Source organism: Tamandua tetradactyla, chromosome X (assembly GCF_023851605.1).
Source record: "Tamandua tetradactyla isolate mTamTet1 chromosome X, mTamTet1.pri, whole genome shotgun sequence".
Lineage (NCBI taxonomy): Eukaryota > Metazoa > Chordata > Mammalia > Pilosa > Myrmecophagidae > Tamandua > Tamandua tetradactyla.
In genome coordinates, this window is record NC_135353.1 from 116,398,507 (window position 1) to 116,413,884 (window position 15,378).

General features: G+C 47.8%; 2 protein-coding genes across 4 annotated transcripts in view; both read right to left on the bottom strand.

Annotated features, from left to right (window-relative positions):
* Window positions 1–6,674, bottom strand: part of KANTR (KANTR integral membrane protein) — a 49,802-nt gene extending 43,128 nt beyond the window's left edge. For 2 of the 3 annotated variants that reach the window (XR_013169450.1, XM_077145728.1), the window contains exons 1-2: window positions 887–1,065; window positions 701–769 (exon numbers count right to left, since the gene is read on the bottom strand). The gene's annotated coding sequence lies outside the window, so the exon portion shown is untranslated. Of the gene's footprint in view, window positions 1–700; window positions 770–886; window positions 1,066–6,634 lie in introns of those variants that run through there. The other variant, XM_077145729.1, reaches the window with a different exon arrangement.
* A 217-nt stretch (window positions 6,675–6,891) lies between these two features.
* TSPYL2 (TSPY like 2) lies at window positions 6,892–14,318 on the bottom strand. Its single transcript, XM_077145727.1, has 7 exons — window positions 13,257–14,318; window positions 11,632–11,709; window positions 11,407–11,518; window positions 11,175–11,320; window positions 10,950–11,047; window positions 9,817–10,643; window positions 6,892–7,626 (listed from the first exon to the last, which is right to left on the bottom strand). The coding sequence occupies exons 1-7, from the start codon at window positions 14,043–14,045 to the stop codon at window positions 7,496–7,498; spliced, it is 2,181 nt and encodes a 726-aa protein (XP_077001842.1). The 5' UTR covers window positions 14,046–14,318; the 3' UTR covers window positions 6,892–7,495.
* Window positions 14,319–15,378: the final 1,060 nt, after the last annotated feature.

The following is a 15,378-nucleotide window of genomic DNA, read 5'->3' on the forward strand; positions in this document are numbered from 1 at the left end:
TGTTGATTAACATTATAAAGGATACAGGGCCTGATCCACTTTTTAATATAAGTTGCTCCTCTTTTCCTGTTTAACACAGTAGGCTGGAGAACAAAGAGGATTCTTCCTTCAATGAGACCAGAAGCAGTCCAAGGCCAGGGTCCATTTTTTCACCCACAGAACAGTCTGGAGCACCAGGCTAAGCTCGTGGGTGCCCTCAAGCCAAGCTCATTACTATAAACAATCTACCTCTAACCTCTTTAGGGATGGGAAAGAGACAGGTACAAAGAGGGAAAACAGTAAGACAGAAGCATTTAGAAAGAAGACCCAATGGGGGAACGATCAGAGACAGACAGGCAGAAAACAAAGACAGACACCAATCATGACAGTCATTATTTATTGAAAATTTTCTAGGGGCCGGGCGCTGGGCAAGGGATGTACGCGCACTGACTCAGGCAGGTATCATTAGATCCTCATTTGACTGATGAGGAAAGTAGATTGCTCAAGGCTAGCTTTAAATGGTCGGATCAGGATTCAACTTCCTAGGTTTGGGCTATCTAGTATGTCTCAGAGATGGAGACAGACAGAAAGACCGAGAAAAAGACAGAGACGCACGCAGACGGTCACGTGAGCGGCAGACCTGCACAGAGCTGTTTCCCAAGAGACAATGGCGGGGGCTGCGGAAGAGGGGCACCGACCGTGGGCTCCGCAGAGTACTCACTTGGTGGCGGTTCCGGGGTCCGCAGGGGCACTCGTCCCGTCTCGGGTATCAGCACGACAGTCCGCTAACCTATGGGTAGAGAGGCCGCCCCGGTAAAAGCTCGCCCAGGCCCCGCCCCTCACGCTCCCCGCGCGGGTCTCTTCCCTGCCTCCCCTTACCCCGCCCCGCGTCCTCAAAGCTTCTCACCCGACAGCCCAGGAGGTCAGCGCCGTCCCTACCACAAGGGACTAGATAACCGGACCAGCGTCTGGATCCCGTGAATACACTGAGTGCGTCCCTCCCTATAGCCAGCCGGAGCGAAAGCAGGGTTAACAGGCCTCCGCCGGCTACCGACGGCTCCGCGGCTCCCATTGGAGAAGTGCCCTCCTGCCTTTCCCGGGATTGGCTGGAGATGGAAATACTTTATTTTTCTCCCTGAGGTAGCCAGCCGGGATCCAGGCCGGAGAAATCCCCGCCTCTCAGGGGGTGGAGCCTTGGTTTAGGAGTCAAGCCGACCTCTGTAATAGGATTGATCAGGAAAGGGGTGTTCGTCATTGCACTTTCCCTGTCTAGTCGTGAGGGCTTCGGGAGGTTAGTTGGAAACACGCAGGCGCAAAGCCGAAAAACGCTGCCTGGTGCGAGATCCCGGACTTCTTGGCAGCTAAGCTGCCCTGCTCCACTAAGAGACGCGACTCTGCCCCTGATTTCCTACGTCCCAACCCAATTTCCCGTAGCTCCAACCCCCACCTGCAACAATTTCTGAGAGCGGGTTTCTAACTCTTGAGGGGTGGAGGATGACGTGATTATGGGGATCTGGCCAGTCACCCAGTTTGTAATTTACTGATACATTATTCAAAGTGCAACTTCACAAGGAGCCTCGGTTTACCCATCTGCGAAATAAGAAGATAATTAAAAAGTTCTTCCTCACAATATCATTGTCCGTTGTTGATTATGAGAACATAGATTGTCTGGGGGGCATAAATAGTTAAGGATTTCCCCTCTCAATTCTTGCCTTTTCCATTGTTCAGACCAAGAGACAGTTATGGCCCAGAGAAGTAAACCTATTGACTTAAGGTCACACAGCAATAAGACCCATCCAAATGAGAGCTCTTTAAGAAGGAGAGACAGGAAGAACCCATGGAGGTTCTTAATTTGGGTCCACAGACCTCCAATGGAGTCCAGGGACAAGATTTGGAGGTGTTCATGAACTTGGCTGAGAAAAACTTTACATCTTTATATTCGCTGTCTGGCAACTGAAATTTAGCATTTTTTTTCAATGATGAATGTAACGAACCATACTAGTAGTCGTACTTGTGATTTTTGTCACCAATAGAAGTCACAGAGATTTTCGTATTACATTACAGAATATATTAGTCAAGGTTTCCAGAAAAACACTACCAATAAAATACACACAGGTAAATATTAGGAGATTTATTATAGGAATTGGCTCACACAACCGTCAGGATCGACAAGTCTGAATTCCATTGGGCAAGCTGCAAGTTGGGAACTCAATGGTGGTGATAAATTTCCCAGGAGAAGCTGGTTGGCTAAAGTAGAAATCATCATCATCATCATCAGTTCTCTCTTTAAGGCCTTCAGTGATTAAGAGATTTCTCTCACTCCTGAAGGCAGTCTCCTCAGTTGATTGTAGATGTAATCAGCCATAGATATAATCAATGATTTAAATCTGTCTAGGAAATGCCCTCACAGTAACTATCAGGTCAGTGCTTGCTTGACCAAACAACTGAACACCATAACCTAAACAAGTTGACACATGAAATTAACCTCACATAAATGTTGCAGATTTCTCAAACTATCAAGTAATCTCATTATATTCTAAAATCATGATAGTCATTAGACCCTCCATTAGATCTTATGATTTAATGAATTAACGAGAAAGCATGTTATTATAGTATATATTTGCTTTGACCATATTTTAATAACCATATTTCATTATAATCAGTTTCCTTGTAATTCTAGGTTAGATTTTTTTCTGAGAAAAGGTCCATAGCCCTCACCAGATCATCAAAGGGGTCCATGGCACACACAAACACACACACACACACACACACACACGCAAAATGTCAAGACTATTTGTCTTAAACTCTGAGCTCCAGGAGGACAAAGACTTGGTCTATCTTGTTCCCTTGCTGTATTCCTATCACTCAGTTGAGTACCTGTTGCTGAATAAATAACAGGATTCCTGCCCAACCATCCTCCACACCCCCAACTGGAGGAGTCAGTGCTGGCCCCTTTGCTGACCTAAGAAGAAGGCACATTCCTGAGTCTAGTTCTGTTCTGCCAATCTGATTCTGCTCAGAGAAGTGGGTAGCACTTTAAAGGTAGGTAGCACTTTAAAGTGGGTAGTTTTTAAAGGAGATTCTGGGAAGTTCACACACAGAAGCATGGCTCTTTGTTGCAGAGGAGTGAGTGAGCTGTACAAGACGTGAAGACAACTAGTTTTAGCATAGGAACAGCCACTGGGGAACATTGAGTCTATGACTATGCATTCTCCTCTGGTTTCTGTTTAGGGTCCCATCTTCTCTGATCTTCAGTAAAGACTGTATTTTGGAGCTGGATGTAAATTTAAAAATATATATTTTTATTGAGAAATCTTCACACACATATCGTCCATACATGGTATACAATCAATGGCTCACAATATCATCACATAGTTTTGTATTCATCACTATGATCATTTTCTAGAACATTTGTGTTATTCCAGAAAAAGAAATAAAAAGAAAAAAGCTCATACATCACATACCCCTTACTCTTCTCTCTCATTGACCACTAGTATTTCCATCTACCCAATTTATTTTACTCCTTATCCCCTTTATTATTTATTTATTTTTATCCATATTTCTTTGCTCATCTGTCCAGACCCTGGATAAAAGGAGCATAAGACACAAGGTTTTCACAATCACACAGTCACATAGTAAAAGTTATACCTTTATACAATCGTCTTCAAGAATCAAGGCTACTGGAACACAGCTCAACAGTTTCAGGTACTTCCCTCCAGTCACTCCAATACACCATAAACTGAAAAGGGATATCTATATAATGCATAAGAATAACCAGAGGACAACCTCTCAACTCTGTTTGAAATCTCTTAGCCACTGAAACTTTATTTTGTTTCATTTCTCTCTTCTCCCTTTTGGTCAAGAAGACTTTCTCAATCCCTTGACGCTGGGTTCTGGCTCATCCCAGGAGTCAGGTCCCACATTGCCAGGGAGATTTACATCCCTGGGAGTTATGTCCCACTTAGGGGAGGGCAGTTAGTTCACCTGCCAAATTGGCTTAGAGAGAGAGGCACTTCTGAGCAACAAAAGAGGTTCTCTGGGGTGACTCTTAGGTATAATTAAAGTAGACTTAGCTTCTCCTTTGCAGGAATAAGTTTCATAGGGGCGAACCCCAAGATTGAGGGCTCAGCTATTGATTTGGTTGACCCCACTGCTTGCAAGAATATCAGAAATTCTCCAAATGGGGAGGTTGAATATTTCCTTTTGTCCCCCAGTTCCCCAAGGGGACTTTGCAAATACTTCTTTATTCACTGCCCAAATTACTCTGGGGTATAGCTGGATGTGATCTTAAAGAACTTCTAGTACAACCCTCCTTTTTTATGATCCAAACTGGACCTGGAGTGAGGGCACAGGGAACGTATCACTCTAGGCACAAAACACCCTTTCCTCCCATGCCTCAGTCCTGGATGTGACCCCCTTGGTCTGTTAGATTAGAACCCCATAACTGGCTTCTAAGAGTGTCTCTGAGGACCAGAGTTCCCCTCTGACAGGGTAGGTGAAGAGGACCCTCAAATGTCAGCTTAAGAGGCTTGGGGTTTCATTAGGACGATGGAGAAGAATCATGCAAGTGCATGATGAAGGTCAGGCTTCAAAGATCTGCTTCAAGACTAGACTCCATCTTGAGATCACAGGCAAGTTGCTTCTCCTGGGCTGACTTCCCAGTTTGATTAGCCTAAGTTCGTAGATGGGAAAACAGGTCCTCTGGAGAGGGCAATGGGGTCATGTGGCAGGGCAGAGTGAGGCAAGAGCACCTAGGACAGCTGTCTCAGATTGGCTGGGATCCTCTTGCCAGGCTGATATCCTCCTTGCCCACTCCAGGGCCTTTGCCCCTACTGCTCCCCCCACCCCATCCCTTCCCCTTCATCATGTGCTCCTTGGCGCGTTACAGATATTGCATGCAGCTAGCTCTTCCCTCTACATAACATGCCTTGACTTAGGATTTAGCACTGTCAACTCTGGCCCTGTGGATTGTATTACCCTTTCTGGGACCCAGTCTCCCCCACACACTTGCAAAAGCGTGATTCAAGGTCAGAACCAGAGACATCAAGTCCTCCATCCTCTCCCAAAAATATTTATCAGAAATCACAAAGAGTGATGTCCAAAATCTGACATTCCAACCATTTCACAGAGGAGACCCAGAGAGGGGAGGCACCTTGCCAAAGATCCCACAGCAAACTGACAGTCATCTCCAATTCTTCTCTCTCTCCTCTCATATCCAAATTCTGTTGATTCCAGTCTCTTAAAATCTCATAGAATAGACAAGTATCTCAGGCATAACAACTCCAATTAATTTATATACACTCTCCTCAAGGAGGTGGAGCATAACTCCCCACTCCCTAAAGCGAGGTCTATGCTTAGTAGTGACTTCCTTTGAAAGAGTAGGGTATAGAAAGTGGGGAGGGTAAGAAACTTTACAGTTGAGAAATCTGACAAACTGCCTGAGCCAGGTGATCAAAGTCAGTATCAACAGTAAGTCATGTGGGTAGTATGCATCCTTGATATGATGGGATGACAATGACAACTTTACTTCTGAGGTCTTTCCTCCCCAAAACCCATAACCCTAGTCTGAAAAACATCAGACACATCCTAATTGAGGGACATTTTACAAAATAAGTACTTCTCAAAACATTGATGAATCCAGGTCATCAAAACCAAGGAAAATCTGAGAAACTGTTACAGCCAAGAGGAACCTAGGAAGACATAATGACTAAATGTAATATGGTATCCTGAATGGAATTCTGGAACAGAAAAATCAAGGAAATTTGAATAAAGTATGGGCTTTAGTTAAAAATAACGTATCGATACTGGTTCACTAATTGTGATGTGTACTATACTAATGTAAGATGTTAATAAAGGGGAAACTGGGTGTTCGGAATATGGAACTTTCTGTAATATCCTCATAATAAATCTGTAAATTCAAACTATTCTAAAAGGGAAAATTTTTTAAATTTCTCATATCTGCCCCTACCATGCCACTCTCACCTGAGATAGAGCTCTATTTACTCTCTTCCTTCCTTCAACCCATTCTCCTGGCAGCCACCAGAGGGCATTCTCTAAAACGCAAATCTGACCATATCTGAAGCGTTCCAGCAAAATAAGGGCGTTGGATGGAAAGTTCGGGAGGCGCGTAGAAGCTTGATGCTGGATGTCTGCACAAGTTATTTTGATCCAGAAAAAAGCTGTGAGGTATTTCTCGTGTTCGTTCAAATAAAATAACTGTGTCCGAAAATTAAAACAACTCAATCTTTTCAAGGTCAAGATAAAAACCTGCCTTTCCGATGCTTAACTCTCCCTCATCCCCATCCCACAGCTACATAGTAATTTCCTTTATCTCTATGCTTTTGCGCTTAGAAGTTTCCCGGCCGGAGCCGTTTTCCCACCTTCTCTCGCAGAATCAGCTCCAGGAACCCTGCACCTTCTCCCTCAAGACGAGAAAGCACTTTTGCACCAATTGTGTAGTGATGTTTGGACCGATATCGCTTTTCTATTATACGCGGAGAAAAAATGGCTCATTTGGCTCCCCCACGCCCAGCTTACATTACGCCTGAAGGATTGACGCACTATTAAATAAAAGATTAATCACGGAAAGTTCTAGGCCGCAGGACATCTGTATACGCCTGCGCGAGAAAAGGAAGGCTAGAAAGCGCCCAGTTACCTGGCCGAGTCTAACGCTGTCGCCCGGAATAGGAGGGGCTTCCTCAGCATTGCCGTGCCATTGGCCAAGGAGGTCCGCATTGGTCTGACGCAACACCTCTGCGGTTGCGCAGAGCTTTAACCAGGCCAGCCAATTCTCCACCCTCGCAACTACCATCTTGCTGGCCACTGCGTAATGCGAAGGCTACAAGAAAGCCTGTGGGGAAAACTGCCGCTGGGGACAGCGCATCCAGCAGGACAAAAGACACGAAGCGGCACTTTTAATTTGCTCAGAACTTTATTAGGATTACCAGGGTTAACAAGGAACGAAGAGGGGCTTCTGGGGGGGGGAAGTGTGCGGGAACACGAAAATGGCAAAGCGGCCTGCATAGACACTGAAGCGGGTTGGCAGGGTAAAGAAAGGAATGGAGAGAAAGAGGCTTGGGAGGATAGGGTAGCAACAGAGGTCCCCCAAGCCCACTGAGCAGCCATGAAGAGAATCCCTCCCCATTCGTGATGAGGGTGTCCACTCCAAACAACACGGGGAAGGGCACTGGAGCCAACACTGACGAAGAGGACGTGATAGAGGAAGTGAGAGAGAGACTGTGACAAAGGCATCACAATAAATACATTTAGCAGCACACAAGCTTGAGGGGGAAGGGGGCCGAAAGGGAAAGTACCCTTTTCCCTACCCCCCAAAAATAAGAACTCTGCAATTACTGAACCATAAAAATAAACTTTAAACCCGTGTACGAGGCTATCAACACCCCCCAGAAGTGCAATATGGGGCCGCATGGCCCTAGCTGAGGGGATGGGCAAATGGGGTGAGGAATGGGGTGTGGGGAGGATGCAGACAGGGGCTCCTGCCTCAAAGGTAAGGCATTTATCCTATTTTCCCCTGCTTCCCTAGGTTGACCCAAATGTTTTGGGCCTGAAGCACCTCCTCCATGTCAGAATCTTCCTCATCATCGCCTCCTTCTTCTTCCTCGCTGTCCTCCCCTCCTTGCTCACTGCCTGCACAGGGGAAAGGCAAGGAGGGAGAAATGGAGAAGAGATTAGATGGGCAGGTAGATGGCTTTTGGGGGCCACTTGCCAACTGCCTATGGGTGGAACAAGTAGCCAAGAAAGCAAGTCCACAGAGGGGGAGTGGGAGGGAAGCAGGAAGGTGGGGGGGGGGGGGGTGGCTCCCTGCCTCTGACCTGTGAAAACTGCTGTATCTTTGGAAGTAGCTTTTTTCTCCCCTTATGTGCCTCTTCCCTAATTTCTACCTCAGCTGAACAAGCCTTCTATTCATTCAGGCAGCTCCCTCAATCCTTTTCATTAATCTAATCTAAACAGACCCACTTTATCTTCTGCAGCCCAATTTCCCAACCCCACTCCCACCCCAGGATTGGGGTAGACAGCTCTGCTTCCCCTTTTAGAAAGAGATGCCATTAGGTGGGTGGTGGAAGAGGACCTTCAACTCCCTTAGTTTCCCTATCCTACTCCCAAAATATGCCTGGATTGAATTATCTACTCACTCCTTCAATGCCTCCTTCCTCGGTGCTGTCCCTGCCCTCAAAGGAAGCTTGCCAGGGACCTTGTGGTCACAAACCCCAGGATTGGTTGGTTTTCTGCTTCCTCCACACCTCCCCCAATGGACCACCACCTTTTGGTCTGCCTACAGCCAGGCTCAAACATCTGCCTTGCCTGACCCCTGCAATCCCCTTCCCAGCCAAGTTCTGACTTCATCACCTTACCTCCTGCTCCCCCCTGTAGCCTGGCTGCTGCTCCACTGAAACTACTCTCACCAAGGCCACGAATGATCTACATAGCCACATACCTGATAGACACATTCCAATCCTTATTTTACTTGACCTATCAGCGGCACTGAACACTAACAATCCTTCCTTCTTGTAACAGTCTATGACTTGGTTCTCATCCTACCTCTACCCTCTCAGAGCCTCAATTTCCTCATCTGTAAAATGGAGATAATAACACCTTCCTCTTAAGAGTTGCTGTTGAAGATTAAATTAGAACAAGTAAAGCACTTAGAATAGTTCTTGGCACAGAATAAGCACTTTATTAATGTTAATTGGACCCAATTTCTGACCAACCCTTAAGTGTTAGTGGTTCCAAGGCTCCAATTCTGCTCTGACTTGTTGCCCCCATTCTCTACAACTTCAATCCTCTACCTCATTCCCAGATATGTAAGCCTGCCTCAGAGTCACCTCTACCTAGATGTCCAAGAAGTCCTTCAAACTCCACATTCCTCCCTCCACCCCATCAATCCCACCATACCATTCCCCAGTCCAGGGAAATGGTACCTCCTTTCACCAGTCATCCAGGCCAGAAACACACCTGGGAGATACCTTAAATTCAACATACTCCCTCAAAGCCCCATATGACTCTTCCTCAGCATTTCCCAAGGTGTGTTCACTGGTGAACAACGAACAATGGCTTGCTTCTGCAGTCAAAGAAGTTTAGGAAGTGTCAGGTTCCACAAAGTTAAATAGGTTTCTTACAGCAGGACTTCTCAGAGCCTTTAAGCTTTTGACATGTGACTCTACAAGAGGATATTATTATATGCAGTATTTTTCCAATATATTTGCCCTCTGAACCCCATTTTGTGAGCAGCTTTCACAACTAGTGATGGGTTCTCAGGACACAATTTGGGAAACCCTGCCCAAGAGACCATGCATTTCCCTCCTTCTGGGTCCCTGCTCACATGATCCCTTCCTGAGAATGCTCTATAATGCTCCTCAGTATTAATGCAGACTCTGACTCAATTGTCACCCCCTTTCTCCACTCTTGTGGTAGAATTAACTGCTCCTTCTGCTGGGCTGTCAGAGAACTCCCCTCTTCCCCAAGAAAACAAGCCTGGGAATTCCCAGAAGGCCAGGACTGGGTACAGAGTGTGCTGAACTGCAATGTGTTCACCAATTTCTTTCTGTCCTTTTTATTCTTTCACCCACAGTCTCCTAGCTCTCTGTCCACTCATGTGTCCTTTGCTCTGTCATAACCTGTCACCCATCATCTTGAACTGAAATCTGTTTCTTTGGTTTTGTTACATTTCTAAGTTAAATGTTTCCTGAACTTTGTTTGAAAAGCTGCACTGAATGCTTTTTGTTTCCTCAAGAGACTGTGTTCATCGTTGAGATCATGCCCCTGGACAGCCTTTCCCTGGGAGGAGAGGAGGGGAGGCAAGAGGGGGTTCTAGCTCACCTTCCTCGTTGTCTTCATCTTCCTCCACTGACTCTTCTGAGATGCCCTCTACCTCATCCTCGTCATCCTGGTTGTTACTGTTGTCCTGATCCTTGTCAATGTCTTCAATGTCATTCTCGTAGCCCTCAATGTCTCTGTCATCATCATCGCTGCCCTCGTTGTCACCTTCATTACCATCATCATCGCTACCCTCGTTGTCACCTTCATTGCCATCATTATCTTCATCATCACTGCCCTCGTAGTCGCCTTCATTGTCACTGTCACTACTGCTCTGGTTGTTGCCGTCGCTGCCCTGGTTGCTACCTTCATGGTTCTCATCGTCACCACTGGGATTCTTGTCATCATCATCAGCATTTTCATCATTGCTGTTGTTGTCAGGGTTCTTGTTGTCATCAGGGTTCTCATCATTGTCATCAGGGTTCTCGTTATCATCAGTGTTCTTGTTATTGTCTTCAGGGTTCTGACTGTTGTCATCAGGATTCTCGTTATCATCGGGGCTCCCGTTGTCATTGTTGTCAGTGCTCTCGTCATCAGCACTCTCATTATTATCAGTGGTTTCATTATTGTCGGGGCTGTCATTGTGGTCAGGGCTCTCGCTGTCACAAAGGCTCTTACAGATGTCAGTTATCTCATTGTCAGTGGTCTCAAAGTAGTCGGTGGTCTCCATGAAGTCAGAGATCTTGATGTCAGGAATGGCCTCATTGTCAGTGGTCTCATCACCATCTGAGATCGCGCTGATGTTGCCTTCCAGTGCATGACAGTGACCAGAGTCTTCCACGATCACCACTTTACATTTCTTCTTGGTTTTACTGTGAGGGAACCTGGGGCTGAATATGGGGTTGGGAAGGTGCACCCAGGGCAGACACGGAGAGATGTTAAGTAACTGGGAAGGCAGTAGGCTACAAGGGCTTTGGGGATGGGACTGGGGCAGGGAGATTCACATTTCTGCCCCTGACTGAATAACCTCAGGCCAATCATACCCCATTCTGAGCATCATTTCCCCACTTGTAAAACCTATTGGACTAGAGTACTACTTCAAAGGTCACTTTTGGCCCTATAAATCCTGTGTGACACTAGCTTAATCTTTGCCCCATCCCCAACAAACCACCTCTCAGCCACCAATCCCTCATCACCTTTTCTTCTCTTCTGGCTTTCTTCTGTTTGCTCTGTAGCCCTCTTCTCCCATCATGTAGTAGCGCAGAGGATTAACCCACAGGTCATTCTTGATAATCTGTTGAAAGAGAGGGGACAAAGGAGAACAGAGTTACAAATACAAGCCCTAAACCCCACTCCCAATTCCCCAGGAACCTAGGGAAAGCTAGCAAGAACTTTTCAGGTGATGCAAAGAGGGGTCCCACCTCAGCAATCATGTCAGCTTCTGGGAGGCTTTGGTTTGAGAACCAGCTGAAGAAGCTGTGGCTGGTGTCCTGGTTCTTGTGCCTGTGGGCCTGGGGTTCCTGGCCACGGTGCCAACGGATTGGGGTGGAGTGAGACAACAGCCGGCCTGGAGGGAGAGGAGGCTATGGTGAGGGAACTGGACAAGGGCAGAAGGGAGAGGACCCACAGACTTGCCCTGGGACCATCTCTTACCTGAGCGGTTGCGCTGAAACTCCTTGACAATTACCATGTTTGTGAAGTAGGGGTTCGCCTGGAAGTACAGCTTCATTTTGTAGCCCATGGAGATATGTCTGAGATCCTGCACCTGCTCAGGGTAGGGGTAATGGTGGAATCTGTCCCAAACACACCATGTTCCACCCCCACCCCCAAGGATCCGATTCTGTGCCCAGTCCTATTATCAAATGTCTTTAGTCTGACCTGCAGATTGGTCAAGTAGTGGAAAATGTCTTCATCACGTTGGTTGATCAACATTGAAATTTTGGGGTGGTTGAGGAACTGATGAGGGGAGCAGTTTAGGTCAAGGATTGACTATTCAGTGAGAGAAGGAGGGAGGGAAAACAGGGCAGGGCAGACCAGAAGAGAGGCTGGAGCATGAAAGTTCTTACTGTGTTCACATGACATATATGGAGCAAGGGGGTCATAGGACACAACCCTTACTTTTATTCCCTCAATACTATGTGGTGAGAGCTTACGTTTGTGCAGTATTAAAACATTTGTGTTAGACGGTCACGATTCACACAACTGCCATGTGTCTGAGTGCTAAGGGCTTGTGTTCTTAAGACACTGTGTCTGGGGACTGAATGCTTGTGTCCAAATAATGCTACATATCTTGTTGCTGAGGGTCTGTGGTCACATGATAGTCTGTGTCTGGGTGCTGAGGGTCCAGCCTATGTCCAAGTGATACTGTGTGTCTGGATGATGAAGGCCTTTCTTCACGTTACTGTACATCTTGGTTCTGAGAGCCTATGTCTAGATGATGTAGCATCTGGTTGTTAAGGGCCTGTGCCCATGTGACCCTGTTTCTGGGGGCTGGGGAACTGTGTTCTTATCAGCCTATCTAAGTGCTGGAGGCCTGTGATCATGTGATATCGTATGTCTGGGTGCTAAGGGTCCATGAACACATTATTGCATCTGGTTGCTGGGAGCCTGTGCCCAGATGCTGCTGTAGGTTTGCTATAGGTCTGGGTGTTGAGGGCCTGTGATCATGTGATGCTTTGTATCAGGGTGTCAAAGGCCTGTATCCATGTAATACTGTCCAGATGCTAAAGTCAAGTGTTCTTAACATGTTGCATTTATCTACGTATGTCCTCCCAGAGATGAGCTCAGCAAGCACCAATAGTGAATGGGACTCTTCCCACCCTCTTTTTCTCATTTAACTCCTTGATTTCTACACCCAGGTATTCTCTTTCTTATGCCTGCAGGGGCTCTAGCCCCCTTCCCTCCAATGGGTGGGTACACTCCAACCAGGATTGGGGTCTTCCAAGTGTCTAAGCAGAGAGGTAGGCTTGCAGAGCACGTGTGACTTAGGCACCTTCTCTGGGCCAGTTTCTTCGCTTACATTCCTTGCTTCCCTTTTCACGGCCACCGCCCGCCCCCCCCCTTCATTCTTTTGCTGTGTGCTCTTCCCCTCCCTTTTCATTGTCTCTGAGTCAGTTTATCTTCTCTTTACTCCTCTCCCCTCCTTTCCCCATTTCTGGCACAATTTTTCTGCTGTGTGCCCCTCTACAAGCACCCCACCCACCTTTCACTGTCTGTGATTCATGTTTTTTATGCTCCACACTTCTCCTCTTTTCCACTTGTGGTCCAGTTTTTATGCCATGTGCCCCCCTCCCCACTTCATTATCTCTAGTCCAGCTTCTCTGCTGTTTCATTCCCAGCCCCTTCCATCTCTCCTCCATCAAACGTAGTAGTTAATTCCTCCAATAGGGGGCTTAGCCCCATCTCTGTCCCTCCCCCACCCCCTTCGCACCCGGTCTGTCCCTCCCCCACCCCCTTCTTCCAATCATGGGCTCCTGGCCCATGAGTATTGATGACAAGGATACTGCTTTGACCCAGAAGCCTGGGATATGCTGGATGATGAGGTCTCTGCGCTCCAGGAAGGGTCTTCGCAACTGGATAAACTTGCGCTTGAGACGGAGAAAGGCCTTGCCTGCCTTGATGTTCACCGCCTCCAGGTCCAGCTGAATATTCTCCAGCGCCTGTAGGATGCACTTCATTCTCTTGGCATTCCTCTCTCCGCTGGGCTTCTTTCTCTTCCTCTGCTTCCTCTTCCTCTTCCTCCTTTTCTTCTCACCTTCCTTTTCATCCTCATCCTCTTCTTCCACTACGATGACAGCCTCTTCCTTCCTCTTTAGACCAGCTAACCCCTGGGACCCCAGCCCCTCAGCGCTACAGGTTTCTAGGGCCTTTTCCCCAGCAAGGCTACTGGGCCCCATATCCTGAAAGTCAATTTCCAGGCTTCCTCCGGAAGCCTCAAAAGTAGGGAGCGTTTCCAGACTCTCCATGGGAGGGGGCGCCCCCCCGTACCCCGATTCCATCGCAGGTTCCCAGCCTGGAACCCCAGCACCCAGGGTAAAGTAAGCGCGTATTCCCCCCTCCTCCAGAATGACATAGGGAGGCGGCGGGGTCAGAGTGGGGCCCAATCCCACCCCCCTCATGTCAGCCAGCACCTGAGCCGCCTCGGTTTCTTCTCGGAGCCTCGGGCGCTGCAGGGGTGGAGGCAGGGGCAGCCGCAAAAGCGGCGGCGGCGGTGGCGGAGGGTCTTGCCGAGGAGGTTCGGCGCTGCTCACGCGACGGGTCTTGGTTGGAGGTCCCTCATCCGGGCGATCCATGGCGACGGCACTCGCAGAGCTCAGGGGAGTCGCACTCGCCCCTTCGCTCTCGATTTCGCCGCCGAAGCGAGTCACACCTGAGGTGGGAGCCGCCGCACCTCACGCGACCAGCTACCCTTAGCGTCTCGCTCTGGCGTTCTTTCCCACAGCGCCGGACCAAGTCCCTCCGCGCCAATCGCCAAGGCCCCGCCCCCTCCCTGACGCAAGGTGCCTGCTCGGCTTCACTATTGGCTGCCGGCCGTCGTAGCGGCTCTCGCGCTCTCTTCACTCCAGCAGGCACTTACGCAATCTGCATGCCAACACCGCACATCACCGCTGCACCCGCCAATCATCGGATTGCATCCCTCCGCGATGAGAGGGAAACTGTTGGGCGATTGGCTGCAGGAAAAAGCCAGGGAAAAAGCCCCTCACCCTCACCCTTCCAATGTTTTTTCCAATGGGAAAAATACCAGTGGATCTGAAGACCAAAAACAAAAAAAAATAAAGCAAAACAAAAAACAAAGAGGCACTGAGCAGGATGTACTCAAATAAAATCGGGAGGGCTCCTCTATTGTTTCTCCGCTCCCCCTTCTCTGAGCAACTACGCACTTCTTAAATCTGCCCCTTCGCTAACCTGCTTTGGCTCCCGGGGCGACTCTGATGTTCTCATGCCGCCCTCCCTTGACTCCCAGGTTGCCTTAACCGAGCCTGTAATTTAGAAACTCAGGGTCACTGGTTTGAGGCCAGGTTTCGACGTGGCGTTTTCCATTTCAGCAAAATGGCTCTAGAAATAATAATCGCAAACGAACGTAACTTCCTGTGCGTCATTAAACTGATAGTGATTCAGCTCATCTCGATTTTCTAGGACTTTCTATCTCTTCATCTACGAAATATGTCTCCTGCTTTCCATACCTACCTCTCCCCTCCCCCACCCTCAATGTATGCATTGCTTTACATTGTAATTTAGAGCATTTGTGGCTAAAGAGGCATGCTCTCTCGTGAGGGGGCATAGTGGTGGAGCTCTGGCTTCAATCTGGGAGTCAGAGCACAGCTCGGCCCCTCATTTTGTAACCCTCACCAAACCACTGCCACCTCTGAGCTTCAGCTTTCTCTCCTATGAATTAGGTGCCCCTGAAGAGCCTGGCTGTGGTAACAGAGAATTGGAGGTGAACGTAGAGGTTCATCACCAGGAGAATGGATAAGAAAAATGTGAAATATATGCACATTATGGACCACTGGAATGAATTAGATCTCCGTAAGGCAACATGGCTGGATCTCTCAAAAACAGAATGTTGAGTGAAAAAAGAAACAGAACAAGATTTATAGTACAATACTGTTTATGTAAATTAAAACA

Excerpts from the sequence above, each read along its gene's own strand:
- TSPYL2 (XM_077145727.1), bottom strand. The coding sequence starts at position 14,045 with ATGGATCGCCCGGATGAGGGACCTCCAACCAAGACCCGTCGCGTGAGC. Across the intron at positions 11,710-13,256 it reads CAGGCTTCTGGGTCAAAGCA|TTCCTCAACCACCCCAAAAT; the intron begins GTATCCTTGTCA and ends TCCCCTCATCAG. Across the intron at positions 7,627-9,816 it reads AGATGAAGACAACGAGGAAG|GCAGTGAGCAAGGAGGGGAG; the intron begins GTGAGCTAGAAC and ends TCCCCTGTGCAG.